We start from the raw sequence: 17,365 nt of genomic DNA on the forward strand, positions 1-17,365 counted from the left end.
CAAAACACGAGCTCAAGCTCTGAAGGAATGCGATGAAATGATTGGATATACCAGGTGATTAGACTAGCTGTAGATTTTAAAAATGCATTCTTTCCCGTTTATTTATTTATTTTATCTGTTCTTTCTCTGCTTCCAAATGCCTTTAAGGGGCCAACAGAGAGTTGAATGTAATGAACTATTTAGAATAATTACTTGTATTGCGGAAATAAAAAGAAGCCACCACCCAAACACTAGGTCTTGGTTAAAATGGACATTGTAATTGTTCAGTGCCGTAGAAATCCTTTTGTATAGATGTGCTCCATAAAGCATGGCTAAAACAACCTCCCGCATCGCTGTCTGCTGAAATGGCTCACTGTTGTTGCTCACCACCATGTAGCTTTTGTGTGTGACGGAGGATGCTGTGAAAGCATAAGCACCACCACAACCCTGCATTTGCCACATAAATAGTTGTACTATAATGCTCATTTTCTTCTCTAGGAATAGGCAGCATTTTTTCTAAAATATTAAGTCTACAGTATTTTATTGGAGGCAAATGCAGATACTGTCACTTCACAACAAATGGTTTAATATTTACTGATTTTTAAAAAAATTCATATTAAACTTAGAAGAGGAAATTGCAAGGTTCAAAGGATCTTTAAAATTATATTTTACTATTTAGCAATTACTTTTAGGTTATAAGTATCCAACAAGATGTTTGGTTACTGAAATGAAATGCAAGAATGAGGCTGGGGAGAAAAATGCTTCTATCTTCAAAAAGCAGTGGTTTCTGTACCTTGGTCATATGTCTAAAGAATTATGGGATAGTTTTGGGGGAAAATAGATGTATGGATTCCTCAACTTCCAGCTGTGTAGAAGCCCTTGCTTGCTGTTGAGTAGCTAGAAAGTCCCTGGGGGTGGCCTTGAGCGGAGTACATAAATATTTTATTTTCATTCATCTTCCCATGATTGAATAGTCGGTTTTTTCATTTTCAGCTTTGATCTAAGAAGACATTAGTTCTTTACCATGATGGTAGATTTTAAAAGTGAGAAAAGGATAGGCCTCTTTCAATCAAGAGAAAAATTCAACTCTTAGGGAAAGAGACTCTTCAAATCGCAAGTAGATTTTGCTGTTTTGTAAAACCGGACGCCTTGGATTTATAGCAAAGGCAGGACTAAGACTGATGGTTTTGCTTTCTACTGCAAAGTTCTTTCCCCCATACCAGGTGCTACTTCAAAAGAAGGGTAGCTGCTAATGGCATTAGAATATTCTTAAAATTCAGTAAGATCCCAGCTTGAATCTCACCTGGCTGGTACGTAGAATCAATAGAAGTGCTTTTGGAATTGAAAATGTTTAGATGTTTGTGCACTAGAGCAAATGTGATGTGGCAGAAAATGACTTTATCCTCAAGTTCTGTATTCAATAGATAGCTTCTCAGAAGGCAGCTGACTTGGTCAGTGGATCAGGCCACAGGCTGCACTTTTCTGAGGATCTCACCAAGGTTTATATTTACCAAGTTATCTAAGTAGGTGTGTATTCTTTGAAAATAGGAACTATTTCTTACCTTATTTTGTATTCTTCCATTCACCTCTTACTGTTCCTTTTATTTCTTGTGATTGGCATACTGCTTGTTTCATTTGAAAGTCTTATTCAGCTTGGTTAGTCAAAGTAATCATCAGGAACTTGACCTGGAAATCAATGAATTAATGTTAGATTCTCCTCGTGAATACTGTTCTTATGAAACCTTAGAATTTGCAACATTTTGGTTATGTGGCTGGTCTCTTAAAAATATATAAGTTGTGCCAGGCTGAGGTAGCTCAGTGGTTGAGTGTGTCAACCTATGAACCAGGAGGCCACAGTTCAATTCCTGGTCCTGGCATATGCCTGGGTTGTGGGTTCTATCCCCGCTCATGAGGAGGCAGTTGATCAATGATTCTCTCTCATCACTTATGTTTCTATCTCTCGATCCCTCTCCCTTCCTCTCTGAAATCAATAAAAATATATTTTAAAATTTAAGTTACTATGGGTGTTATTTTAAAGTACATATAACATATGGATTGGCTCAAAGCTTACAAACAACTATAGTAAAATAGTAAGACTTAGAGCAGTGAATATTGGTGCAGCCAAAAGCATTCTTTTATTTGGAAGAACATAGTTAAACTGTAGAATTACATTTAGCAACTTATTGGCTGATATTTACTTTGGTTCAGATAAGAATGACAGAGTAAACCAGACCCAACGTTCTTTAAGAAATTGGAAAACCAGATGCAGCCCCGCGAGGCTGTGGAGTCAGCCCCACGTTTATAGTAAGGAGGACTGCTCGGCCTTGCAGGTGGCCGAGACTTAGAGCTGCCTTGGGGTCATGTGCAATAACAAGTTGTGGTGTCTTTTTTTTTTCTTTTTTGAGGATGTTGGGAATATGATTATGTCATGTTGACTTTTATATGTTCTTGTTTATATTTAATTTTAAGAAATACCAATTCATGGTTCAAAATAGAAAATACTAGAAAGATATATTGTGAAACATCTTCTAGCCTTTTTACCATCACCCCAGTTCCCACCCCTCTTCCAGTTAACCACTAGAAGGGTTTCTTATGCATATACTTTTACTCCCTTCCCTTCCTCCTTTTTTACACAAAAATAACCCAGCTCTGCCCCCTTTCCCTCTCCCTCAGCACTGTTTCTTGTTGATCCCTCCTTGTCTATACACAGAGAGTTTCTATGATGGGTCTGTGTGTCACATCATCTGAATGATGATGACTGGAAAGGAAGGTTGATGTTTAGAAGCTATTTCTGCAAACCAGACTTCTCTGTCATATTTGAATCTCCAGATATGTGACCACAGTACCATGTGTGAATGTGGATTCCTCTATATAATCTATAAAAGGTTAATTTACATGGAAATTACATTTCTTAATGTCTTGGTCTAGGCTAGGATATGGGCAGAAGTTCTGTTTATTGTTGTCAAAGTCCTAACTTGTCAGTTGTCTGTCAAATGAATTTCTTCTAATATTTAGTTGTGAAATATGCACAGGGAAGGTATTTGTTTTCATTTCCCAGATGGTGAGAAATTCTATAAATGGCAGTGTAGTTACTTCAGTAATAAGTCTTTAATGGAACTTAATCACAAAAGCAACTTCCCTATCTATAAAATTAAAGTGTTCATTATTATCATTAAGAATGCATAACCTAATTTCCCCACATTTGGAGTTATAAGTAAAAGTACTTGAAGATAAAGCAGGTAATGATAGCATAAATAAAAAAATCAACTTAGACTTACTTCTGTAGAGCATTTTTCACATAACCGATTTTAATTTTAATTTAAAATTGAACACCAGGATTAAGGAGCACTACTAGTTTGATATGTTTACGGTAAAATTGAAGGAGATGCCTAAAGCCCCAAACAACAAACATAGTTCTACAAGGTCGTTCCTAATGCTGCATTTCCTGAATCCAGATGACACTAGAATGTTTAATAAATTTCTGAGATGATAGGTAGGGTCAAATTTAACAGGCCTGTTTTTGATTCCAGAGATAATACAAATGTATATCATTACCTACTTCTAATTGAAGTGGTTCTACTATTTAGGCGGATTGGTTTTTGAGGCAGTTGTATTCACCATCTCTATCTGCTGTGCTCATAGCGTTAAGACCTCATGGGGAGGACTAATGACCTGTTATCGATGTTAAGAAAGCTCTCACTGAAAGGGGAGACTGATGAGAAAAGAATCTACGGTAGCTTTATGAATTCAGGCTGATGGGCACTGTGGGACATGATTATCTGATCATTTATCAGAAGAATTTTACCTGAAAGAGAAAAAGAATTGGACTGAAGTTTGTTAGGAGGATAAACAGGCCAGGTGTTAAGTCAACAAGGAGGAGTTTCATGGAGTTATTTTTAGCTTCCAATATAGACCAAAGAGCCAGACAGCGTCTAAATGGCGACTTCTTTCTGATTCCTAGATTGTTGTTGGCGATAAAGTTGTTCTGATGCCTGTGAACGCAGGACAGCCACTGCATGCGAGCAACATCGAGCTTCTCGATAACCCAGGGTGCAAAGAGGTACGTTTGGGAGGAAAACAAGTAAATTCGTTCATTTTCTCATGAGAGAGAACAAAAGGCATATATATAGTTTCTTTCATTGTTTTCATAAACTTAAGTCTAGTGACACTGATGAATACTCCTAAGTTTCAAATAGATAATTATTAGTTATTGTATTGCTATTTTCAGATGGTCCTTTGGAGACATTTGTGTGGAAGTACCTATGTCATTGTCCAAAGTTGTCTTTTTTCACCTTTTGCTAGTTGAAGAAATAATTTCTGTTATAACATGGAACTGAGTGGTATAACTGGACATTTCTTCATTAATAGGTGAATGCTGTTAATTGCAACACCAGCTGGAAAATCACTTTATTCATGAAATATAGTTCTTACCGAGAGGATGTGCTGAAAGGTGTAAGTATGTGCTGCACAGAACATTTGCTGGAAGAATCAAAGGTAGTTTTACTGAACTTCCAGATGCAAATCATGCGCATCCCCTGGTGTTCATCGTGTAGCGTGTGACTATTAAGCTTCAACCTAGAATGTGGCTGTATACTCACAAAAAGTGTTTCATTAGTTTCCTCTCCTGTATTTTGAAATGTAGAAATAATTGTTAAACACTAAGTAGATTGTCAAAATCAGAAAGGTACACTTGCTCCTCATGTCTTATGGTCAGCCTTCTCTTGGAAATACAGTTTCCTTGACTTGTTTTTCTAGGGTGACGTCGTAAGATTGTTTCATGCAGAACAAGAGAAATTTCTGACCTGTGATGAATATGAGAAAAAACAGCACATTTTTCTTCGTACAACCTTGCGTCAATCAGCCACTTCTGCTACTAGTTCTAAAGCACTCTGGGAAATAGAGGTGAGTGAAATATTATTTGGCTTTTAATAAATATTTTCATCAACAAAACAAGTTTCAGTAGGCTGATTGTTTTATCGTCATAGGCTTCATTTATGATAGACGAATGAAACATTACTTTTTGTGAACTGACTTGCACTTCTTTATTCTGTGACCAATTTGATACATTACTATTTCCTTTACCTGTCTTCTCTGGGGCCTCTCCCTCTCTCCCTCTTGTTTAATATGGGCGTATATGTGATTTTGCTTTTAAAAAATCAACATTGATGAGACTGAAGGCTATGTGTCTCAACTGTCATTGGAATTAAGATGGGGTGGGATGACTCACTTTAAGTGAACCTCAGACCTACCGTCACTGCAAAGAACAGTTAGTTCTTCGGGAATGCCATTTTTTTTTCTAGAGGGATGAGGAGAACCATAGTTACGAATTCATTCAACCTTTGAAAAGTATCCTTTAAATGTCCCAATATGGTAGAGTAATTAGGAAAATGTAAGATATGGATTTTTCTTTACAGAACCTTTCGATACAGTGGAGGAGATAAGATATGCATAATTGCTTACAAACAAGCCAACATCTGATAAATTCCATCTTGACTTAATGCACATCCAGGCTTATACAGTGGATCTCAACCACCTTAAACCCATTACTCGCCCTTTACAGCATATATTCTCTGATACTTCCTTTAATATCCTAAAATGAAACTCATAGGTAATATTATCTATATATTCTCATGATTAAACATTAATAAAATGCCCCAAACTCTAATATGAAGGAGAAATAAAAGGAAAATACTTTCTAATAAAATAATATGTACTTCAGCCTGCAGATACCTACTCTAGAAGATAGTGTATGGATACCTAACTTTGAAGGACACATGAAGGACACATGGTAAACGCAGAGGATAAGACAGCATTCTATGTGAGCACAGGAAACCGAAAGAGCAGAGGTGCATAATTAAACTCGTTAGTGCTTAACAGAAGAGACTTAATTGTACATGATTAAAAAAGAGGGAAATAACCATAATCGAAACAGGGACAATAAGGCAAATTACAGATTACTGAAACAGAGAAATGAAGCAGTATGATGTTTATGCAAATGAGCTGAGCCTTCATTATAAGTGTAACATCAAAATAATTCTCTAAGTTATGACATGGTTTGTAATAGAAATGAAATAGCACAAAGAACATATTGTCTGTCTTGAAATCCACCACTTGTTGAGGCATCCTTTCAGTCTGTGGCATTCAGGAGAGACCATATCCCTCAGTGGGAGATAAGGAATTGAGAAGGTGTTGGGGAAAAGAGCCATCACCCTGACAACTTCTCTCATCCTGAGAAGACTGAAAGATAAGTTACCTGAAAATAAATTAATAATTAAAATATGTCTTTTCACACCATAGCTTTCTTATCAGTTTGTGTGCTCTGAAAATTAAAAAAATAAAGGGACAGCAATAATGTGAGATATTATTTTAAAACTTTATTGATAAAATACAGTGACGCAAAGGCCACACAGTGGCTTCCCTCTCCAGGGAGTTCCCCGCATTTCCTGTGTCTCTGCCTGTTTGATGTTTGGCTCTGAATTTGTTGAAAGGAGTTTTGAATCTTTTCAATATATTTGCTATTAGTTTTATAGCTTTGGCTGTAACTGTACCACTGCACTGAAATCCATTTCAACAAAATGCATTAGTTGGAAATGTTATAACCCGCTGAGCAGTCAGAAGGGAGAGAGCGAATAAATTATTCAATAATGTTGAGATGTCTTGAATTCATTTAAGCGTCTCTCTTCATAGTGTATTTCTCTTAAATTATTGGACTTCTCATATAACTTGATGTAAATGCTTTTTAGTATGATTATGTATCAATGTAGTACCAATTTGTATTTGTGGAGGGTTTCTTTCTGTAGGAGATTTGAAGGAGGTAGGCTGGGGCACATTTCTCTGTTGTGTGGTGTATCAGTCAGGAAACCTGAGCATCAGGTGTTTCAAGAAAAGAGGTATTTCATATAGGAAATTAGGTTTCAGTGCTATTGGAAGGACTGGATGGGGAAAACGGGTTGGGAGCAGTAGTCTTTTTTTTTTTTTTTTAAATATATTTTATTGATTTTTTACAGAGAGGAAGGGAGAGAGATAGAGAGCTAGAAACATCGATGAGAGAGAAACATCGATCAGCTGCCTCCCGCACATCTCCTACTGGGGATGTGCCCGCAACCCAGGTACATGCCCTTGACCGGAATCGAACCTGGGACCTTTCAGTCCGCAGGCCGACGCTCTATCCACTGAGCCAAACCGGTTTCGACTTTTTTTTTTTTTTAATATCTATTTTATTGATTTTTTATAGAGAGGAAGGGAGAGGGATAGAGAGAAACATCCATGAGAGGGAAACATGGATCAGCTGCCTCCTGCACACCCCCTCCTGGGGATGTGCCCGCAACCAAGGTAATACATGCCCTTGACCGGAATCGAACCTGGGACCCTTTAGTCCGCAGGCCGACGCTCTATCCACTGAGCCAAACCGGTTAGGGCTGGGAGCAGTAGTCTTATATGAGGATCTGGCAGTGCAGTAACCCACTATTGCCCCACTCTGAGCCTGGACAGGCTTCTCCTCCTGTGCTTTGGGAGTCCTCACCCACCCAGTGAGCCTGCACCCCAGCCTGTAGGAGCCTGCACCCCTGCCTTTAGGAGCCTGCACCCCTGCCTGTAGGAGCCTGCATCCTACTCTGTAGGAGCCTGCAGCCCAGCCTTTAGGAGCCTGCACCCCACCCTGTAGGAGCCTGCACCCCTGCCTGTAGGAGCCTGCATCCTACTCTGTAGGAGCCTGCACCCCTGCCTGTAGGAGCCTGTACCCCACCCTGTAGGGGCCTGTACTCCTGCCTGTAGGAGCCTGCACCCCACCCTGTAGGAGCCTGCACCCCACCCTGTAGGAGCCTGCACCCCTGCCTGTAGGAGCCTGCACCCCTGCCTGTAGGAGCCTGCACCCCTGCCTGTAGGAGCCTTCACCAGGCAGCTGCCACCACCTTTCCTGGAGCCAAAAGAGGATCCTCTCTGTACTTTGCTCTCCTTTTCATTCTGATGAAATGTCTCCAGCACCCCACCAGCCAGGCTTCCAACCCCTGTAATACAGGGAAGCATGGGAGGGTGAAGGTGGGATGGCCCTGTGTGCACACAGAATAGCTAACATGTGTGAATTGCAGGATGTATAATGTCTTGTCCACTGCCCATTAATGCCAAAAGCATTTCTCCCAAGTCACTGAGACAAATGAAAACATCTCCCTTTCTGTATCTCCAAATTGTTCCCTAGGGAGCTGTTCTACCATTGCTAGACCTACTATAGTCTAGTTCTTAGTCTGGGATCAATGGTGATCTTCAAGTTATTTGTTAACCTCTAACATGTGTATATAAAATATGTTTGTGTACATAAGAAAACCAGTAGATTGATCAGATTCTCAAAGGTATCTATGGCTCCCCCAAGGGACCAAGAATTCAGACATTGACAAGGTCTCAGATGCTGGTGTGATTAGCAAAGGATTTGTGGAAGAAGTTTGATTTGAAAACTGAGCCTTGTAGGATTGGCTGGTTTCCGGCCATAGGAGGAATGATTTTAAAGACTTCATCCACTTGGAAGTATTTTCATAATTATTATCTCATTTGAGCTATTGGAGTAGGAGAAGACATAGCAGATGGAGTCTAGAAAAAGACATAATATATATGTATTATGTATATTATATTATATATATTATATATATATATATTATATACACATACAGAACTTGAGGCTGAGCAGGAGTTCAAGAGTAGTCAGTATTAATAAAAAGAAGCTAACCTGTTGAGGGAGATGATGAAAAGTATTCCTAGATTCTGGAATGTCTTATGATATCTCCACAACATTCCTATGAATTAACCCCACTTTATATATGAAGACACAGGCTTGAAGATGTTAAATTATTCACTGTAATCATACCATAGCAACTGGCTGGGCCTGGACTCAAACACAGGCATCTTCAGGCTGTAAAGCCTGAGTCTTGCTACTGCACCAAACCGGTCGTTACCACCTGTTTCAGATCTTCTGCTTTTATTCTCAATGAGCATAGTGGCTCAGCATTTGGGGCAAGGCCAGTTCCAAGGACAGGCATCAAAGGACATGGTGCTCGCCATAAGCACACATGGAAAGGGCCAAGAGTTACCTTAGTCCAGACCTCCACGCCTGGGCATTTGTGGTTCTCTCTGCCTGGAATGAGCTCTTCCAATCTCTCTGCATGACTGTCTCATTCTTATCCTCTGGGTTTCGGCTCACACATCACCTCCTCATGCTGTGTGTCTTGTCATAGGCGGATGTCCATGCTGATTGTCATATCTAAAGTAGCCTCCCCTGGTTCCTCAAATCTTACTCATTGAAAGCTCTAGTCTTGTTCATTGCCGTGTCCCTGTGGCCTCGCAGGTTTTCCATACTGTTTGTTGAATGAATCCTTAAATACCAAATGGGGGGAACCCTACCATCTTTCCAGTTTGGCCTGGGAACATGTCTTCGGGGTGAAGCTGTATTTGCAGACATAAAGCATAGTATCATGCGTGTACAGTGAGTTCACTGTTATGTCCTTTGCTCACTTATGGGGACTTTTATTTTTCTGCCCTGTTGTCCTCTCACGAAAACACATTTTAGATTTGAGGAGTTAGCGTCAACAGGCGGGCACCCTGTGTAAACTGTTGGCATTTGCTTGCCAGGTCCGTGAATATGTTTTAGCCATTATTGTCCCTGCTCTTTTTGTCTGTAGGTGGTTCATCACGACCCATGCCGTGGGGGTGCGGGACAGTGGAACAGCTTGTTCAGATTTAAACACCTTGCAACCGGGAACTACTTGGCGGCAGAGGTAAGGCTGATGGATGCAGTGCTATGGAATCTCTGATTCTGAAATAGAGAAATGGGCAGTTCGGTTTATAAACGTACATTATATTTGCAGGAGCAAGTCCCAATTAGGACATTATACACGTTTCATTACTGCCTATCGTGTTCTGGGTTGACGGATCCATTTTTCTTCAAATGTGAATATTAACTGAAGCCTTAAAATAATCTTTGTCTTAAAATTAAACAACATAGAATCAGAGGCATGGATACATGGAACAGACTGACATATGTCAGAGGGAAGGGGGCGGGGGAACTGGATGAAAGAAGGTGAAGAGATTAGTCAAAGAACATATGTGCATAACCCATGGACGCAGATAACAGTGTGGTGATGGCCAGAGGGAGGGGGAACGGGACCTGGGGCTGGCATGAGGTGAGTAAAGGGGGAACAATGGAGGACATCTGCAATAGTGTCAGCAATAAAAATATTAAACAGCAACAGAACCCTGGGGGTTGGTTTACTGGAAGGTCAAGTGGAATGGGGTATCTGATTTGCATATTCATGTGATTGGTCCTAAAATTTCCCATGGAGCTTCACTTTTCAGAATGTCTGCATTGGAGAGGTGATGAGCTCATTGTTGTATAGTCTGGATAGTTTCAGGTTCATCTCCATTGGCCACTGTTTCACTGTTGGGTGACTTTCATTGTTGATACCACTGGAGAGGAAAGGGTTTTCTTCCTCAGACATAGAATTGTCCAAGAACTGTCAATAAATATGGTAAAAACATGTACGCTCTTTTCTTTCTCCGCTAAAAGCATGTTGACAGTCAGATAGGTATGAAGGGTGGAGAGAAGTAAAAGCATAGATATTTTAGAAATGATTTGGTTAAAATTTGGTTATCTAACTTGAAAATAATTTTGAAAATACTGTGTTTTTTTTAGATGTATGAAAAAATCCTTTTATTCTACTCTCCTCAACTCTCTTTCTGTTTTTCAACTTTGTTTCTTCTGGGATTAACAACCAGAATTTGGTCTTGGAGTTTTTGGTATTACTTATCTAACTTTGGGGTTAGGATGTGAGGGAGGGTGAGGAAGTGGGGATGGAGAACTGATGAGAAAAAGGTGTGGGAAACAGGATGTTTCCATAAATATGCTGATCCCCTGTCTAAACTGGCACCCACACCCATGGCCCTCTCCATCCTGTTAATCTGTGCTTATTGCCATCTGATTTATTGTGCATTTTATATTATACATACCTATTTCTCTATCAGAATGTATGTTCTGTTAAGGCAGAGAATTTTCTTGACATCACCACTGTTTCCCCTGCACCTAGGACAGTGCGTAGAACTTATTTGATGAATATGTTTGGAATGAATGAAGGAGTGTAAAGAAGTTATTCAGCCTTCTATAATGGGAAGGAGAATTTAGGGATTTGTATCTGAGAAGCATTTGGAATCACATTTGGGAAAATTAATCTCTCTAAGCTTCAATATCCTCTGGTGAAAGGGGGATAATCACAATATTTATATAATAAGATTACTAAGAGAATTGAATGAGGTAAAGTGCTTGGCACAGTGAGTGTGTGGCTCAAGGTAAGCGGCATGATTCATTTTATTCTGTGATAAATAAGAATTCTTCTTATTTTATAAATAACTGACTCATTATTTATGAATCCCTTCAGCTGAATGAAATATAGCTTTGCAGTTTATGGGCTCCTTATATCAGAAATGTTTTGAAGTTTTTTGAAAAGTAACTGTTTGAAACAAAATTAAGTAGTCAGGTAGAAAATTTTTATCTAGAAAAAGAATTAGAAAAGTCTACTTAGATGTCTCATAAAAGATAAACTAGGATTAAAATTCTTTTGGCTTTTATGTTCGTGGTTCTTTTTCTTAATTCACTTTCCAATCAATGGCTGTTTTAGCTACGGATGTTGTCTACAAAAATTATATAATTACACATTGTTAGTTTTCCTCATTAAGTTCTGTAATTAAAACTTGTGTCATTTGATCCATTCAAATGATTGGATTGTTAAGAATTAAATTGTTTATTAACTTTAATGAAGATCCATGACCTCAATACATAAATGAACTCATTAAACTCCGAAAAGTAGAAAGCAGCTCATACCTCTACAAGAACTTGAAAGATTGTCTTTTCATTGTATATCTAGAGAACACGACTTTAAATGTCAGATGCTATTGTGTTCATTAAAGAGTCTGATGTGTTTGTAGGATCTCTTCTGTCATCTTTAATATTTTAGATAACATTTTTTATGGCAAGGTGAGAGAAGGAGAATTAAGCATTAAACACATATCTGAAAATTGAAAGTTAGGAATCTGTTTTCTACCGGTTTTAACTAGTATAACAGATTGGGTGATTCTGTGTTGTATTGTAGTACCAAAAAAGAAGTCATAGTTTCAAAATACTGACATCCATTAGTTGGGGTTTTATACTTCATATGTCGGCTCTGTCCAGACAAGTCCTTCCTCAGATGCTTGTGCTGCTGGTGGGAAAGTGTCCAGAGGTGTGGCAAAGTCACAGCGATTGTAGTCACTGTCGCTTGATAAAACACTGATTTTCAACAATAGGTGGAAACTAGCCTGTGACAGTTGAAAAACAATGATTATCCTTTTGCTTTTTAAAGATGCCCAGATCTTTAATTGCAAAGCATTGTTCATGTCATTGAGGTGGGGTGGGGAGTTCCCAACATTTTGAGTTGTAACATCCTAGAAGCATTTGTTTTATTATAGGAAAGAAAAAGCTCCATGGCTTTTATTTATTTTATTTTTATATCTAAATACTACCTAAAAAACAAGACACACGTTGCGATGCTGAAAATGCTGGAGTTGTGAGTAATTGTTTTGGAATTTATAAAACAGCAAAGTCATCTTTAAGATTTCATACCTGCTCTCATATGTTTCTTAGGAGCCTGATAACTGCACAGCTCCGCAGAGAATGCTGCAGGTAGAGCAGGAAATAGAGGACTCAGTCCTTGCCCTTTCTGAACCTTCTTGTTTAGAGAGCAGCACATAATAGATGACACAGGATTATCAGCAGGCAAGGTCGTGGAGGGCTGATTATGTGTGTGTGCAGGTAGAGTCAGGTTCGTGTGAGATTAACTAAAGAAGGCTCTTGCTTGGGGTGAACTTTTCCATGCTTCTCAAAGAAAGCAATAGACCCAGGCTGGCAGAGAAATAAAAGGAAAATCCTTGTTGACATTGCCAAGGAGACAGATAGAGCTGTGGAATGTCTAAATCCTGTGTAGACAATGTAAAAAGAGAGGGCAGCTGGAAGAAAGGGGTTCCAACCAGAATTACTAAGTGACGAACCCTTTGTAGATTTTGAAAGTAAGTGCTTGAATGGGATCTAATTAGTAATAGGAGTGAAGTTTGAAGTTGATCCTGGTAGCTACCCTGGGGGTTGGGATTGGACAGCTCTTTGTAAACATTTGGTAGATACCAGTGATGTCATTAGAAAAATCTAATTTTCACCCTTGAGAGCTCTCAGTACCATGAGATAAATGTATTGTAGCAAATTGGATCGTGGCAGGCTTATGAGAAAACACTGAAGTGCAACACACCTTTGGTAAAGGTGCCAGGGAGAGACAAGGAAGGGTGAGGAGGCCAGAGGAGGACCTGCCCGATGGAAGAGGAAGGCAGGCGCGAAAGAGAGAATGTGCTCAGGCAGTGGGGACAGCTTTTCCACGGGGAAGGAGGCCTGGGGTATTGTACAAACTAGCTCCATAGAAGTGGTACATATATCACCCACAGGGTGTGGCGGTAGAAGATTGCAGGAGACGGGTGGGCCAGATGTAGGGCAGCTGCCTTTTTCAGGCCAAACATACTAAGCTAAGGAGAATGGGTTTTACCTTTAAAGAACTGTGTTTCAAATAAATCGGTGTCTATAGAGGAACTAGGAATATATCCCAAGAAACCTGAAACACTAATCACAAAGAATGTATGTGCCCCTATGTTCATAGCAGCACAATTTACAATAGCTAAGATCTGGAAACTGCCCAAGTGCTTATCAGTAGATGAGTGAATAAAAAAGCTGTGGTACATTTACATCATGGAATACTATGCAGCTGTAAAAAAGAACTTCTTAACCTTTGAGACAGCATGGAAGGACCTGGCGAGTATCATGCTAAGTGAAAAAGCCAGTCAGAGAAAGACAAGTATTACATGATCTCACTCACATGTGGAATCTAAGTAACAAAATAAACTGATGAATAAAGTGGATCCAGAGACATGGAAGCATGGAACAGAGTGTGGAATCTCAGAGGGAAGGCGGGGGAAGGTGGGTGGGGGGAGGTAATTAACCAAAGACTTGGTATGCATATATGCATAAGCCATGGATGCAGACAGTGGGGTGGTGAGGGGTAATGGGCTGGAGGGGTAGGTGGGGGAAAAAGGGGACATAGGTAATACTTTGAACAATAAAGATTTTTTAAAAAGGGGGGAAAAAGAGGAAACAGAAGGATATCTTACCCTTGAGACAGCATGGAGGTACCTGGAGAGTATTATGCTAAGCAAAATAAGTTAGTCAGAAGATGAGCCCTGTCTTCTTGAATTTTTATGGAGGCTTCATTATATAGTTGCTAGAGGCCTGATGCACAAAAATATGTGCACTCAGGGGGGTCCCTCAGCCCGGCCTGCACCCTCTTGCAGTCTGGGAGCCCTCAGAGGATGTCCAACTGATGGCTCCTCCCTCTGTGGGAGATGACTGGCAGGCTGATCAGGGGATGGTGCTGGCCCCCATTGCCCTGCTGCTGGTCACCGTCCCTCCACCCTATTGCCATCCCCTCCCTCTGCCCGCTGGCACATGCCTTGGTTGGCCTGGCGCCACCTGCTCGCTCGCCCCGCCCCCTGCCAACCAGTCATTCCACCGTTTGATCCATTTGCATGTTACGCTTTTATTATATAGGACTAGTGGCCTGTTGCACGAAGATTTGCGCAATAGGCCTTCCTTCCCCTGGCTGCCGGCACTGATTTTCCTCCAGCACCCAGGACCCAGGCCTTTGGTCCAGCCGCAGCAGTGAGGCTTGGCTTCTTTGCTCCAGCTGCTCCCAGCCCCTCCTTTTTTTTTTTTTCCAGCTCCTCCAGCAGAGCCCAGGGTGAACTCGAAGCCTGGGTTGCCCCTGGCGAACCAGGCCCCCAGCCCCTCCTTGAGTGGAGCTCAGGGAAGGTTGCCTCCAGGGAACCAGGCCCCCAGCCACTCCTTGAGTGGAGCTCAGGGAAGGTTGCCTCCAGGGAACCAGGCCCCCAGCCACTCCTTGAGCAGAGTACAGGGCCAGCTTCCTCTGTCGCAGGGAGCAACCCAAGCCTCCTGCTCACTCCAGCTCCATGGCAGCTGCCATCTTCAGTCGTCTTTAGTCTTGCTCAGCACCTGCATATGCAAATTAACCGCCATCTTTGTTGGGTTAATTTGCATAATCACTCTGATGGGCTGGTGGGTGTAGCGTAGTGAGGGAGTGAAGGTTAATTTGCATGTTTCTCTTTTATTAGTGTAGATGATTGATTAAATCATTGGCCATTGGTGAACAAGTCACCATTCTGCCTTGTAAAGTCTCAACCCTGCAATCATAGCCTCCATCCTTAGGTTACCTAGCGGGATTCCAAAGTCATCTTTTTAGTGTTACAAAAGACACCTTTATCTCTCTCACAACCTAGGAAATTCCAAGGGTTTTAGAAGCTCTGTGCTAGGAAAGGAGCTGAAGACCAAATATATATTTTTTATTATAATTCACAATATCATAGATACTAAAGTAAGTTGGGGTTTAGAAATAGACCCTTATTCAATTTAGAGATTCCAACAGTATTGCTTTATAGAATTCAAGATTTGTTTTGGAGAAATACACAATGCTATAAAGCCATGGACAAAATGTGGAATAAAGTATTAAATTATGAATGAGATAATATATTTGTGACTTCACCAGGGACTGCATTATGGTTCAGTTCTTTCCCTATAATATCAGTTTCTGTGGGCCATTCATGTCATTAGGTGACCTGAGGGGAAGGAAGACAGACATGCACAGCACAATTGTCAGTTGTCAGCACACTCATTGCCAGTTTGCCATAGATCTTTTACTCTTGTCACTTATTGGTACAGGAGAGTTAACAGCTATATCTCTGGGAGAGAAAGTAATTTTATTATATTTTGAATATCATAATAAGGGAGCCTCAGGAAATAGTGGGAAGAATTATAAATGAGGCATCACAATTTCTGATCTGCTGCTTTCTACACCTTCTTTCTTTGAATATTACTAAAGCAGGATAGATTCGGGCAGTGCAAAATAATTTTACTGGTTAAAGATGTTTATATTGCCTTTTTAACTTATTTGTTTGTAGGAAGGCAAAACTTCCACCAGGTGGCAGTAAATACTTATTTCCTAAATATGCAATGGCCTTTGGATTTAATTAATTAGTTAAAACAGTATTCAAGATCCTGTACATTGGCATAGGATCTTATCAATATTATGGCTGTAGTTTTAAATATCCCTAAATTTATCTGGAGAGCAGGGTTTGTATGTATGTGTATAGGTATGTATATATACATAAAGACAATAGAACATACATACCTGATCCTATATACACAAATATTTATATAGCAGATATTATATATTATATATCAAGTAAAAATTATATATCAAAATATAAATTGTGCCTGGCACATATAAGCATTTAGTAAATGTTATTCTTCTCTTCTTTGTTTAGACTTATTAATCAGAATAATAGATTGGCTCTGAAAGGCCAGTAATTAGAAAGAGGAATATACATATATGAACATTTAAAAATACACACATGATAACTTAATGACTTTACTGTCATGTATAAGAGTAATAGAATAAGTAACATTTTATTATTAAAAAGTAACATTTTCCTTTTGAACTTACATGCTTTCGGTCTGTTTCTTGCTATTGTGTTAGATGGAAGTTGCAGTTGTCTTTCATTTGATTGTGGTATGACCATGACTTTCACTGCCTAGGTGTTCCTATACTCTCTCTCTGCCACTTTTCTATACTGACGTGACATTCTCTACGTGACTTTTTTTCTAGTCCTCTTTGGCCATTTAAATGAGAACTCCCTTCAGAGGTTAGCAGTGAGTGTTTGTTCTGTGTATTCTCTTGATGTCACTCACTCTCATGGCTTTAGTGGTCTATTAATTTGATCTCAGATGTCCCACTGCCATTGAAACTAAGATTGAATTATATCCCTGCATGGGTGAATTTTCTTAGTTCAGGGTTACAAACTTGAGAGTCATGATAAACATATTTTTCTCTCTCAGTTTACACCTTTAGGTGTTACTGTCTCTGTAAAATCTTCTGTATCCGTGTTCTCCTTCCCATGTCAGCACTGCTATTTTTGTTGGCTCTCTACCACTTCTTACTCCAGCCTTGGCTACTTTGACTCTTTCATCCTCTGTCTCCATGGCCAGTTGAGGATGTTTAATGTCTTGTTTCTGCAAATGTCTTCCCAAGGATATTGAGAATTGTTCTGAAGATGCAAACCTGTTAGCCTGTGGCTTCCAGTCCCCATTGGTCTGTGCTGGTCTTCCTTCCCACCTTGGGCCACACCACTCCTCCTTAGGAGGCAGGGAGGGAGTCACACTGTTGGAACTAAAAGATGTAGCCTCGGAACCTTCAGACCAGTGCTTCCA

The 17,365-nt window shown here is 40.0% G+C and overlaps 1 protein-coding gene across 1 annotated transcript in view; it reads left to right on the forward strand.

Annotated features, from left to right (window-relative positions):
- The window catches only part of ITPR2 (inositol 1,4,5-trisphosphate receptor type 2), a 423,569-nt gene that overhangs the window by 91,828 nt on the left and 314,376 nt on the right, over window positions 1-17,365 (forward strand). The window contains exons 6-9 of the mRNA XM_081114981.1: window positions 3,941-4,039; window positions 4,348-4,431; window positions 4,735-4,881; window positions 9,645-9,740. Of these exons, the coding sequence (XP_080971107.1) occupies window positions 3,941-4,039; window positions 4,348-4,431; window positions 4,735-4,881; window positions 9,645-9,740 (426 nt within the window). The remainder of the gene's footprint in view (window positions 1-3,940; window positions 4,040-4,347; window positions 4,432-4,734; window positions 4,882-9,644; window positions 9,741-17,365) is intronic.

The sequence above is a fragment of the Myotis nattereri genome, assembly GCF_964212035.1.
Source record: "Myotis nattereri genome assembly, chromosome: 2".
In the NCBI taxonomy this organism is placed as follows: domain Eukaryota; kingdom Metazoa; phylum Chordata; class Mammalia; order Chiroptera; family Vespertilionidae; genus Myotis; species Myotis nattereri.